General features: G+C 45.7%; 1 protein-coding gene and 1 long non-coding RNA gene across 2 annotated transcripts in view; one reads left to right on the top strand and one right to left on the bottom strand.

Annotated features, from left to right (window-relative positions):
* Window positions 1-13,509, bottom strand: part of GNA14 (G protein subunit alpha 14) — a 232,813-nt gene that overhangs the window by 10,791 nt on the left and 208,513 nt on the right. The window contains exon 3 of the mRNA XM_055272200.2: window positions 288-442. Within this exon, the coding sequence (XP_055128175.1) occupies window positions 288-442 (155 nt within the window). The remainder of the gene's footprint in view (window positions 1-287; window positions 443-13,509) is intronic.
* Window positions 13,395-13,509, top strand: part of LOC129479297 (uncharacterized) — a 76,419-nt gene continuing 76,304 nt past the window's right edge. The window contains exon 1 of the long non-coding RNA XR_008656637.1: window positions 13,395-13,427. This is a non-coding gene — a long non-coding RNA (uncharacterized lncRNA). The remainder of the gene's footprint in view (window positions 13,428-13,509) is intronic.

The following is a 13,509-nucleotide window of genomic DNA, read 5'->3' as shown; positions in this document are numbered from 1 at the left end:
AGATCAGTCCCACTTAAGGGACCTCAGATTTGATTGAGTCTCTCATTGAAAACGACAGGCTTAGAACACAGCGAGAGCAGGTGGGTGTCTGCAGGAAGAGAGGTCTGCGATCCACGGAGTGACCGAGGGCTTTAGAAGGTGGTGAGAGATGGCACCAAGAGTTCAGGAGGGAGGTAGCACTGCCGCTGTGCACCGCATTTCAGCAGCGTTCAGCGAGAACCTTCTTCGAAGTGTGGCCGAGCTTGCCTGAAAGCACCGCGGGCAGTCAGGCTGGGCTCTGTACTCACTATTTGGCAGAGTCCGACAGCTGGTACTCCCTCCTCCTGTCGTAACACTCCTGGATGCCTGGGTCTTGCCAGAGCTGCTTGATGGCCTCCACCTGCTCCCTGGAGAGCATGGAGACCTTGTCCACTTCCACTTCTCTGATTATCTGGGCATTTTCCTACTCAAAGGAAAGAGAACCTTGCATCAGGCAAAGGAAAGGAAGCCAACCCATTGGCAATGTCGGTACAAGTCTTGCCCTGATCTGTGGATTCGGAGAGCTCTCGCTAGTTATGGGGCGTGGTAGGCACCCTCCCAGGGGCCGTTCACAGCCAAGACACCCACTGCAGCCATGCTGAGTGGAGATGAGGTGGCTGCTTAGCTCCGTGGAGAGAGCCACCAACAGCCCAAGACCTGCAGCTTCTGTGCCCAGCCACGTCCTGGGCCAGTTTCACCAGCATTCAACAACACCCAGTCGTGAATAAAGAGTCACTGGAGCTTTCATCCTACCAGCAAACTTTACTTCTTCATTAACATACGACTCATTTGAGTATCTGCATAGCCAATGAGGCCATTTAAAAATGGCACACCAAGGTTTGGGTGGTGGAAGCCGGTCCACCTGGTACAGGCAATAAGGAGGCGCACTGTCTTTAGAGAACTGAAACACAATAACAACTAATCATCAGTCTGGGATTTTGTTCTTTCATTTAAAAAAAAAAAAAAAAAAAAACTGGCCAGGTGTGGTGGCTCATGCCTGTAATCCCAGCACTTTGGGAGGCAGAGGCGGGCAGATCACAAGGTCAAAAGTTCAAGACCAGCCTGGCCAACATGGTGAAACCCCATCTCTACTAAAAACACAAAAATTAGCTGGGCGTGGTGGCACGTGCCTGTAATCCCAGCTACTCGGGAGGCTGAGGCAGGAGAATTGCTTGAACCCAGGAGGCGGAGGTTGCAGTGAGCCGAGATGCTGCCAAGGCACTCCAGCCTGGCGACATAGTGAGACTCTGTCTCAAAAAAATATATATATATTAATAATAATTGACTTTACTTTTTAGAGCAGTTTTACTTGCCAGCAAAATTGTAGGGAAAGTACAGCACATTCCCACACAGTCTGCTTTTTATTTTCTTGCATCACTGATGAACTCTTTCCCACTGGGAGCCTCCCTCCCAATGCACTACTCTCCCCACACCACTGATTATTATATTATCATATTTATTATTACTGATTATTAAATAATTATCGCTCTATTACTATAGTAATTAAGGCCATTATTACTGTAATTATTACTATTACAGCAGTTACCATTTATTGGCTATGTACTATGTGCCAAGGCCTCTACATACATTATCTCATTTAATCAATGGGAGGCTAGCATGAGCCAGAAATCTTTCCAAACCTCAGAAAATGGAAAAGATAAGGTTGGCCTGCAGCCACAACATTTCCACGCGTTGGCCCCAGAGACTCAGCATCCTTTCCTTGGCTGCAAGTTGTAGCAGACAAGTGAATCCTGGCAAGAGAAGCAGGACCCCAGGCTCTTCTTCCCCCTCCCATCTTTCTGCATCCCACGGCAGTTACATCACCATGCACGGCTGGCTACACCGGCAGCTGTGAGTCAGCAAAGCATCTGCTTGGTAGCTGGGATCTCAAGTGTAGATGGTACCTCCTGAAAAGTCACTTTTATCGTGCGTTGTTGATCCTTATAATTAACCAACAGCAAGCCAGAGAAAAGGAGGATCTTACACATCCACTTGGCTCATCCTAACTAAGGACTGTGATTGAATTGATGTGACTTTTCCCCACATCTATCAGGAAAGTGAATGTAAACTCTTCCTGGAGACTGTAGGACCTGCAGGCAGGTTAGGGTCTCAAACAAGGTCCAGGCAGGATGGATTACTGGAAAATGCGCTGGACTGGGAATCAGGACCAGAGTTCTAAACAGTGTAGTTGGGACTTTTAAGGACCCCAACAAGTTACCTGCCTCAGTGTCCTCATTTGTAAAACGAGCCATGATTTCCAGGGGTACCTGAATTATAAAGTGCTACTTAAATGTAAGTAGAATTAGCCTTTACTATTGTAGCAGATGTCTAATAAGTATTTCTTGTTTGCAAAAACAGGACATATCAGTAGCCTCTAAACCCTGACTTCTAATCCCACCACTGGCATGCTGCACATCACGGGCCCTATTCTTGGCTGGCGAGAATGACGGATGGAGAACCTGGACAGTGTTTGTCCAGTGTGGTGCAGAACAGCTCTCTCCCACGTCCTCCCCTCCTCTTGCCACCCTCTTGCTTCCCAAATAGGTCAGCTGTGCTGAGCTCTACTCTCTCAATGTAAAATGCCTGTTTTCCTCTCTGTCTTCATGGCAGGCCAGGAAATGTCATGAGGGCAGAACCAATGTCTTATTTGTTCTTATATCCCAGAACCTAGTGCAGTGCCTTCTATTGCAAATAATAGGTGTCTTCTACTGATATGTGCATTCAGTAAACATCTGTGGTGCATGTAAAATCCATCTACCTAACAAGACAGAAAATTATGAGAAACTAAGAGTGAAAGCATGCTAGGGTGGGAAGACGGAAGCCTGTGCAGGTCACAGTGGGAGCACACACAGAGCAGGTCAGGGCCGCCTCTCAGAGGAGGAGATGATGCTCAGGTGACATTTGGCCACTCTGTAATTCTAACTTGGGCCCTAGTGGCCCTCAGCATCATTGCTTCTTGTGGGCATGCCTCTTTTGCTGCTCTGCTAAGTTTCACTATCAAAATCAGGTTAACTGCTGAGCTTTAGTGCTGCAACGATCATCAGGGCTGTGACAGATGCATTTCTCTCTCTCCTCACAAACACAATGTAGGATTGAACTTTAGGGTGAATGAAATGTGAGCGGAAATCACTTGTCTCTTTTGAAAATAAACATTACGGCCAAGTGCTGTGGCTCACGCCTGTAATCCCAGCACTTTGGGAGGCCGAGGGAGGCAGATCACCTGAGGCCAGGAGTTCAAGACCAGCATGTCCAACATGGTGAAACCCTGTCTCTACTAAAAATATAAAAATTAGCTGGGTTTGGTGGTACATGCCTGTCATCCCAGCTACTCGGGAGGCTGAGGCAGGAGTATTGCTTGAACCCAGGAGGCAGAGGTAGCAGTGAGACGGAGCTACTGCACACCAGCATGGGCAACACAATGAGACCCTGTATAAGAAAGAGAAAGAAAGAGAAAGAGAGAGAGAGATAGAGGAAGGGAAGGGAAGGGAAGCAAAGCAAAGGAAAGGAAGGGAAAAGGAAAGAAAGAAAAAAAGAAAGGAAGGAAGGAAGGAAAGGAAGAAAGAAACTTTAAAGAGTCAGTGAGTAATGCACCACACTCATTTTCATCTGCTGTGGTGATTTTGGAAGCATGAGACAAGATGGTGCCTCCATCACCCAGAGCTCCTAAGTAACTACAGTGAACATAGATATGCCCTCACTTGCCATGCTGGATATGTGGCATGAGTGAGAAATCAACTCAAAAGTTATCTTCAACAAAGTTAAGTAAGCTGAACTTCAGGGGCAGTTTGTTAGTGCGGCATGACCTACTGCACAGATCCTGACTGATACACATTGCAATGGATAAACCCCGCCTTTGGCTCTTTTAGTAGAGAGAAAAAGTGGAACCTACTGAGATATCAAAGAGGAAAGCAAGCTTCTACATGAAAAATGGGGAGTAGATATAGATATGACCTCCCAGGTCGCCGGGAGACCTCACCAGGAGAGGAAGACATATTGTCTGTTTAGCCAGGTGAGGGGAATTTGGAGAATCTGGCTTGAAAGAAGCAGAGAGCTCAGCCTCTTTGGAAACCCAACAGTAGAACTTGAATTCGGAGCAGACTGCACCCGAGAGGCCCAGAAGTACTTCAAGTTCGGAGGTCACTACCTGGTTAGTTTTCCTACCTGTTAAGACTTTTTTTTTTTTTTTTTTTTTAAAGACAGAGTCTCACTCTGTCTTCCAGGCTGGAGCACAATGGCGCGGTCTCAGCTCAATGCAACCTCCGCCCCACCGGGTTCAAGCAATTCTCCTGCCTCAGCCTCCCGAGTAGCTGGGATTACAGGCACCCACCACCACCCCTGGCTAATTTTTGTGTTTTTAGTACAGACAAGGTTTCAACATGTTGGACAGGCTGATCTTGAACTCCTGACTTCAAGTGATCCACCCACCTCAGCCTTCCAAAGTGCTGGGATTACAGGCATAAGCCACCACGCCTAGCCGATTTTTATTTTTTTTTTAAACTTTTATTGTGAAATAATATAAGACTTGCAAAGATGTGGGGAAAATGGTACAAAGACTTCTTCTATGCCTTTCAAAACTGGTCAAATGTGAACAATTAACACTTTGATTTATCATTCGTCCTTTCTCCCTCCATGTGTGTGCAAACACACACACACTTCAAACCCATGTGGGCCAACACACACATTTACTTTTTTCTTGAAATGTTTGAGAGTAAGTTGCAGGCACAATGCCACCTTATCTCTAGAGACTTAGTGTGATTTCCTAAAAACAAGGACATCATCTTGCATAATCACAGTATAATGACCAGCATCAGGAAATAGGCATGGACACAACATTATTATTCATTATTAAAAAGTACTCATCTTCAGGCCTCATCCAAAGTTTGCCAGTTGTTCCAGGAATGTCCTTTATCTGGTCTGGAGCACAATGTAGGATCATGTGTTGCATTTAGTGGCTATGTTCCTTTAGTCTCCATTTGTTTGGAAAAGTTCTTGGTCAGAGAAGTCATTTTTGTCCCTCTGAATGAGAATGGCCCAGCAAGGGTCTGTTCTTTAGTCACAAGTCATTATGAGGATGGCTGGTGGAGAGAGTGGCAGCTGAGGCCCCAGAGAATGTTCCAGGGACAAGTATTAGGAAGGGCAGAGAGGAAGGAGGGAGTACCCTGTTACCTTTATTTAAATACAATTTTTAATTGGAGTATGGAATATGAAATGAATGACTTTCTGTAGACCCTTAACAATGTCTGTGTATTACAAGAGTGGAGTTGGCTGGGTGCGGTGGCTCACGCCTGTAATCCCACCACTTTGGGAGGCCAAGGTGGGAGGATCGCTTGAGCCTAGGAATTCAAGTCCAGCTGGGCAACATGGTGAGACCCCATCTCTACAAAAAATATAAAAATTATCTGGGCATGGTAGTTGTGCCTGTAGTTCCAGCTGCTCAGGAGGCTGAGGTGGGAGGATTGCTTAAGCCTGGGAGGTCAAGGCTGCAGCGAGCCAAGATCGTGCCACCGCACTTCAGCCTGAGTGAAAGAGTGAGATACTGTTTCAAAAAAAATAATAATGATAATCACCCAAAAGAGTGGAGTTTTGCGCATAGTTCCCTCTGGTTTGGCAAGCAGCTCATCCACAGGTGTCTGGGTACTTTGATGGACCTGTTCAAACGACCTCTAAGCACAAGGGACCCTCATGCACTGTGGAGAAAGCATTTAAGGCTTGCTTCATCTCAGGGAAAGAGAAGACAAAGAGTCGGAAGAGGACAAGGGTTAGGGGAGATGTGACTTGGGTGGGGCGCATGCTGAGTCTGAGGTGGCCAGCATCTAAGTGGAGATGTCTGAAAGGCAGATGGATAAAATGGGTCTGTCTGTGGTTCACAGAGAGTCCTAGGCTAGAGAAACATCATGAGTTGAAATTACCTAACACATTCATTTAATTGAAAAAAAAATCACTCTCAAAGGAGTAAATATTATAGGAGCAAACTCAGTGATACAGAAACATGACCAGGCTCTCAAAATTGAGCTCATATCTGGCTTTCTCTTTTTCCTTTCTCAAACAAAATCACCATATTCACTGCTCTGACAGGGAAACCTGGAAAACAGATGTCCTCTGTGTGTGTTTCATTCGGAAATTCCCAGGCTAACAGTAAAAGGAGCTGCTGATGAAGTGGCGCCCTGCCAGTTTCATGCAGGGATCCGCGGCTGCTGGTGACAGTCCCTGTCGAGCGTGGTGAGGCCCTCTGGCTGGGACCCAGAGCCCAGCAGGCAGCCCCGTCTCCACCAGATCCTCCCCACGGGGGTGCTTCCTGCCCTATGAATGCCCCAGGACAGCAGGGCTCCGAGCTCTCTGTTCAAGACTGACTTTCCCAATCAAGCTAGAGTCCTTGTTCCTTTGTCAGATCATTAAGCATTTTGGTTAAATTTTATATTTTTAATTTCTATTTACTTATATTTTAATTGACAAAATTGTATATATTTATGGCTTACAATTTGGTGTTTTGATATATGTATACATTGTAGAGTGGCTAAATCAAGCTGTTTAACATTTGTATTACCTCATATGCTTATTGTTTTGTGGTGAGAACACTTAAAATCTACTCCCTTAGCAATTTGTTTCTTTTTTCTTTTTTTGAGATGCAGTCTTGCTCTGTCCCCAGGCTGGAGTGCAGTGGCACAATCTCGGTTCACTGCAACCTCCACTTCCTGGGTTCAAGCAATTCTCCTGCCTCGTCCTCCGGAGTAGCTGGGATTACAGGTACCCGCCACCATACTCAGCTAATTTTTGTATTTTTAGTAGAGATGGGGTTTCACTATGTTGGCCAGGCTGGTCCTGAACTCCTGACCTCAAGTGATCCGCCCACCTTGGCTTCCCAAACGCTGGGACTACAGGCGTGAGCCACCGCACCCAGCCTGCAATTTTCAAATATACTATATATTATTATTAACTTAGTCATCATGATATACAATAGATCTCTTGAGCAAATTGCTCCTGTCTTAATATTTTGTTAATATTAATATTTGCTAACATATTGATAATGGTTTGGCTCTGTGTCCCCACGCAAATGTCATCCTGAATTCTAATTCCCATAATCCCCACGTGTCGAGGGAGGGACCTGGTGGGAGGTGATTGGATGATGGGAGCAGTTTCTCCCATGCTGTTCTCGTGATAGTGAGTGAGTTCTCATGAGATGTGATGGTTTCCTAAGTGCTTGACAGTTCCCTCTTCACACGCTCACACTCTCTCCTGCTGCCTGTGAAGAAGGTGCTTGCTTCCCCTTCTGCCATGGTTGTAAGTTTCCTGAGGCCTCCTCAGCCATGTGGACCTGTGAGTCAATTAAACCTCTGTCCTTTATAAATTACCCAGTCTCCAGTATGTCTTTATAGCAATGTGAGAACGGACTAATACATGTATTATAGATAATAAAAACTTACTATTTCAAGTGTCTACTGTGATGTGCAATATCAGCTTTGTAAAAATAAGTGAGATTAAGATAACATATATTATTAAATATAAGAACTCTTTGTAGCATAGTATTTCCAACTTTTGTAAAATCACCCCTCTTTAACGACTACAGAATTATACTGTGTTTTACATGTCCAGAATTACACTATGTGTTCTATTAAAAATTATGAAGTAAAATTTCAATATTCCATAACCATTAGCTTTTGAAGCAAAACATTACATCATAAAGAAAATGCTAGTTAACTATGCCAGAGAAAGGAGTTTTTCCTATAGAAAATAAACAAGGAACTTCTGCTTCTGGTAAAGGAGGATGACTAGGAAATTTGAATCAACTCTCCCACTAAGGGCAGCCAGAAATGGCAGACAAAATATTTTGCAAATATGCTTGAAAGTAGTAGAAAGCTAACGCAGGCCTAGTGCAGTGGCTCATGCCTATAATCCCAGAAGTCTGAGAAGCTGAGGCAGAGGGATCACTTGAGGCCAGGAGTTCGAGACCAGACTGGCCAACATTGCAAAACCCCGTCTCTACTAAAAATTCAAAAAATTAGCTGGGCATATGATGCATGCCTATAATCCAGCTACTCGGGAGGCTGAGGCAGGAGAATCGCTTGAACCTGGGAGGTGCAGGTCGCAGTGAGCTGAGATCACACAATTGCACTCCAGCCTGGGCAACAGAGTGAGACTATGTCTCAAAAAAAGAAAGAAAGCTAATGCAAAGATGCAATAGTTAATAACTGCTAAGCCACCATACGGGGGAAGACAGTGCCCAAGCAGATGAGCCCTACAATGGGGATGTTTTACTCCTGGGGCTTCTGTCAACGCTGGAAGGGACAGTTGATGGTTAAGCAGTTCTTTTTCCAACATCACAGGGTAGAGTGACAAAGATTGCGGTCTAAGGCTCTGCAAGAGCAAAAGGCCCTCATACACCCTTTGGCTCTGCATTAGGATTCCACAGGGCAGCCCTGAGGGGTTTGCAACTCAGCCTGGAATAATGACAATCTCAGATATCTAGTACCTCCAGACATCTGGCAGAAGAAAAGGAAACTCCCTTTTGGAGTTTGGGAGATAACATCTTCCTCATCCTCAAATTATGTTTTCAAATACGTGTCCAGGGCACCAACCCAAATAATCAAGCATAAGGAGATGGGACAACTGCAAAGACAGATGACAAAAAAAAAGATGGAAAAGATCTACCATGCAAATACTAACCCAGACGAAACTGGAGTCTCTCTACTAAGATAAAAGCAGACTTCAAGGTGAAAAGCATAGCTAGAGCTAGAAGAGAGGGATATTTCGAATGACATAAAGATTTGGAAAAATATAACAGCTCTAAAGTTTTATGTAGCTATTAACATAGGATCAAAATCTATGGAGAAAAATTTCACAGATGGAAGTGGAGAAATGGACAAATCTTCATCATATAGGGATTTGAACGTACCTCTCTCACTGAGAGTATAAACAAAAAACTCAGGAAAAATATAGACAACTCAAACATTATGATCAGCAAATTTGAATTTACAGATACCTTTTGATGCATTCAAAATAACTGTAGAATATATACTTTAAAAGCACACCTAGAATATTTATAAAAATACTTTTAAAAGCATATCTAGAATATTTAATTACTAAGACTTCATGTAAAAAAAAATGGATTTCCAGCTTCTTTTGATCAATTTTCATCTTCTCTAGAAACTCTAAGCTCAGCAGGGACTCACCTCCCCACCTCCTGCACTGCAAGCTCACCGCACCCACTCTGCAGACATTTCAATATTAAACACTGGGCTAAAGCCACCTAGACTTCAATCTCCCACGCACTCAGAATGGAAGGAAGCTTTTTAAACCCAATTCAAGATTCAACAGAAATCTTTATTTCTACTACAATCTTTGTCCTTCTCTTTCCCTTCCTCTTTTCTCCAACAACAAAAATAAATAACAGAATTTACTGGCCACAAAGTGTTGGCATGAGGGGCCAAGTTAGTTACTTTATCTTTTCTTATCAGTCAAAACTTCAGTCGGGGCTGGGCACTGTAATTAATCCCAGCAATTTGGGAAGCCAAAGTGAGAGGATCACTTAAAGCCAGAAGTTCGAGACCAGCGTAGGCAAAAAAACAAGACCCACATCTCTAAAAATAAAATAATAAAAATAAATTAGCTGGGCATTGTGATGCATGCCTGTAGTCCCAGCTGCTCTGGAGGCTGTGGCGGGAGGATCATTTGAACGCAGGTGTTAGAGGCTAGAGTAAGCTATGATTGTGCTACTGCCCTCCAGCCTGAGCAACAGAGCAAGACCTTGTCTCTGAAAAAAAACAAACTTCAGTGTGTTTCACTAAAAAGTCTCTTTCCAAAGGCTCCTGTGATAAAATACTTAAACACCTGTAGCTGCATGAGTGTGAATAATGCAGTTGAGAGATGGTATGTGTGGCCTTGCACCTTGCCGGCTTAGCTGAACCTACTGATGTTTCCCACAATGCCCCACCACGTTTGGTTCTGGGTTAGGGCTGGCCACAGAAGAAATGGAAAGAGACTTGCAAGGCAGAAGGATGCAGCCACTTTCCAGGTCTGAAGGTCAGAGGCCTGCTTCTGCTTAAAATCAGCCCAGCTGATCTTCTGGTCAACCTCACAGGTGCCCTCAGCACATTTAACTCCTGCCTGGATCTTCTCCTTCAGCTTCTCCACATCCTGGGGCAGGCACATGTACAGATCTGTGGCCAAGGGTGCTAGCTTCTTCCACAAGTTACCTGCACCGTCAGGATGGTGACACCTGTGCAGGTTCTAGTTCATCCCCCCAGAATCCACTTGGTTTTCGTGGGTTCTGCTTTGTCCTTGCAGGTTCCAGCCTGCCCTTGCTCTTCCCTGCTTTGCATCCCTGTTTTCTCCTTGACTGCCAGCCCTGCTGACCTGTAGCGGCCTCAGGCCCCCCGAAACATGCAGCAGCAATAGCCTTCCAGTGTCTTCTTCACAGCTCCAGCAGCCAACACGGTTCAGTCCCCATGATGAGCCCATCGTTCCCCAGCACTCTGTGCACCTCTGACTCCCTGACACACAAGAGCTTCCATTACGGTCCACTCAATTCTATGTACAGACAAAATCCCTGATCACCTTAGGTCCAGGGGGAGGTAGCTTAGGGTTCAGTTGGGGTGCCCTAAATGTCCCACACTCAGCTGGGCACCAGCAGGCAGACTCATTCACCACTCAGTGCACAGCGTTCCGCCCCTGCTCCATGCCAGATCCAGGGCTGGCTGCTGGGAATAGAAATAGGCCCTAACCTTGAGGATTTCAGAATTACAGCTATCCTTTTGAGTAGGAATGACAACAGGGCCCCACGCGAATGCTGAGCTCAAAGGAAAGGAGACATTTCAATCAGGGAGGAGTGAAGGGATAAGCCAACTAGTACTTCCCACTAAAGGTGGCCTGATGGGGGGGAAGGAGAAGGGGCTACATCTTCCCTTCTTGCTGCCACGAACATGGCTTCCTGCCTATGCTTGCCAAAGATTGCTCTGTGTATGGAGCAGGGGTACAAGAAAGGGACCAAACCAGCCTTTACTACATCACATTTCACATGTCTTTCCCTAAGATGCTCTGGAAAGCGCCTAAATCCTCAGTAGAACACAGTCAAGTGAAATTTTCCAAACAGCATCTGGTAGCCCAATTCCCTCAACACTCTCCAAACAAGGAATGCGTGTATTTGGCCAGTGGAGCTGCTTCTCAGAAAAGAGTTTTGGGGCCCAGCAAGGTGGCTCATGCCTGTAATCCCAACATGTTAGGAGGTCAAGGGGGAAGGATCACTTGAAGCCAGAAGTCGAAGACCACCCTGGGGCAGCAAAGTAAGACCTGTCTCTAAGAAGAAAAAAAAAAAGAAAAAGAAAAAAAATTTTGCCAGGCATAGTGGTACGCGCCTGTAGTCCCAGCTACTCGGCGGCTGAGGCAGAAGGATCACTGGAGCCTAGGAGTTGGAGGCTGGAGTGAGCTATGATCACACCACCGCACTCCAGCCTGGGCAACAGCGAGACCCCATCTTTAAAAAATATATATTTGTTTGGGCCAGTTAATTGTATGTGCCCAGGGGCCATTAAACGTGGTCGTGTTATATGGGAAGATAGAGTTTTCTGCCCCTGTCACCATCTTGTTCACTGTCTTCTTCCTTCCCTTCCTCCTCTAGTTGAGAGAGTTCTTTCAGTTCTTTAGCACAGAAAAATTGTTTTATCACTGACAGTCCAACTTAGCAAGAGGAATATCTCTTTTGTCTGTGACTATCTTCAGAATCTGCGGAGCCTGCTGCTGCAAGGACGGCAGGGTTTACTCCCAATTTTCCAGTGACCAGGGACCTGCTGGGGAAAAGACTGGGGCTCTGCAGGGAAGGGCAGAGGGCAGAAAAGGTGAGCGACCAGAGCGGCAGGGCTCACGGGAGCTCTCAGACCAAAAGATCCCGCCACAGAGAAAGTAATAAATGCTTTGCCCCACCTGTCGGCTTCCTGCAGCGGCACAATCAGCTGTGAGAAATCTCATTCTCTTTCTGGTGTTGGATTATTTTCACGGCCCTTCCAGACAAGGAAGCATTACCAAAGGCTTGCAGTAATTCAACAAAATACCAGCAAGGCTTCAATTTAAGAACAGGTTGGTTTCAGAAACTTACTTGTACAGTTGGTTATTGGGAGCTCAAAGTATTTTCCCACAAAGCCAGGATGGCCGCGGGTCCAGCATATCCTATTTTGCTTTCTTCGTGGGCTCGCAGGTCGTGCTGTGTCTCTCAGCCTTCCTGGCAGTCAGGTGGACCCGTGTAACTGAGTTCTGAGTGAGGGAATTCAGGCTGAAGCAATGCATGCCATGACCGGGCCTGACTCCAAAACCTCCCATGCAATCCCCCTCCATCTTTCTTTTCCCATTTCTCAGGTGAGGGAGAGTGAAGGAGAAGGGGTGGGGGGAGATGCTCAAGGTGATAGGGATCTGGATTTTGAATGACTGGGGAGCAGAGCCCAAGTGCCACACCCCCACCAACTTATACTGAATTGACACGGATGTGACTACAAAATCAACTTCATTTTGCTAAGCCACTGAGGTTGTGGTACTGGTTGATTATTTTAACTTTAGTAAATTTTACTTTATACAGCCAAAGAGAGAGAGAGAAATGAGGTTAGCATGGGAGGTTCTAGGCTAGCTTAAAGAAATCCATTTTAACCAGTGCAGAGATGAACTATCACACCGAGTATAAATCCTGGCTACAAGTTTTGGTGCAGTTCATGTATAATTTTTTTTTTTTTTTTTGAGAGGGAGTCTCACTCTGTTGCCCAGGCTGGAGTGCAATGGCACAATCTCAGCTCACTGCAACCTCTGCCTCCCGGGTTCAAGCAATTCTCCTGCCTCAGCCTCCCGAGTAGCTGGGATTACAGGCACACACGCCTAGTAGAGATGGGGTTTCACCATGTTGGCCAGGCTGGTCTCCAACTCCTAACCTCAAGGGATCTGCTGACCTCGTCCTCTCAAAGTGCTGGGATTACAGGCGTGAGCCACCATGCCCAGCCTCAATGTATAATTTCTGTAAAAGCTACTTATCTGTTATCTGCTCCTTTCTGCCACCCTACCTCACAGTGACTCTCTCTTCAAGGTCCCGTTTGTCAGACCCAAACTACAGTACTACTTCTTATGCATAAACTTTCTAAGACTGCGAGTACCAAAACCTCCTCGTTCCTCTCTTCCCCACTCAAAAAGTGCAGGCATGCCAGACAGGAGGCTGTTAGCCCTGGAGAGAACTGCATTTATTTTTCAGTTTCTTTCCTTTATCCAGATCTGAGCCCAGACATGGTATTATTAGAGAGGACAGGCTAATGATCCCTGAATTTCAGTGCCTTAACAGCACAGGTGTATTTTACAACCCTTTACAGTCCATTACGAGGTCATAGTAGGGGTGGGGAGGACTCTCCTCCCCAGAGTTATTCAGGGATCCAGGCTCACTCCAGCAAGTGAGTACACCAACTTGAAGGGCCCTGGAGTCCTTCACTAGATTATTTGTACCCAGTCTGCAGGGGAGGGAAGAGAGCATGG

The sequence above is a fragment of the Symphalangus syndactylus genome, chromosome 3 (genome assembly GCF_028878055.3).
Source record: "Symphalangus syndactylus isolate Jambi chromosome 3, NHGRI_mSymSyn1-v2.1_pri, whole genome shotgun sequence".
Taxonomy (NCBI): Eukaryota; Metazoa; Chordata; class Mammalia; order Primates; family Hylobatidae; genus Symphalangus; species Symphalangus syndactylus.
This window is presented reverse-complemented; position numbering and strand designations above follow the sequence as displayed.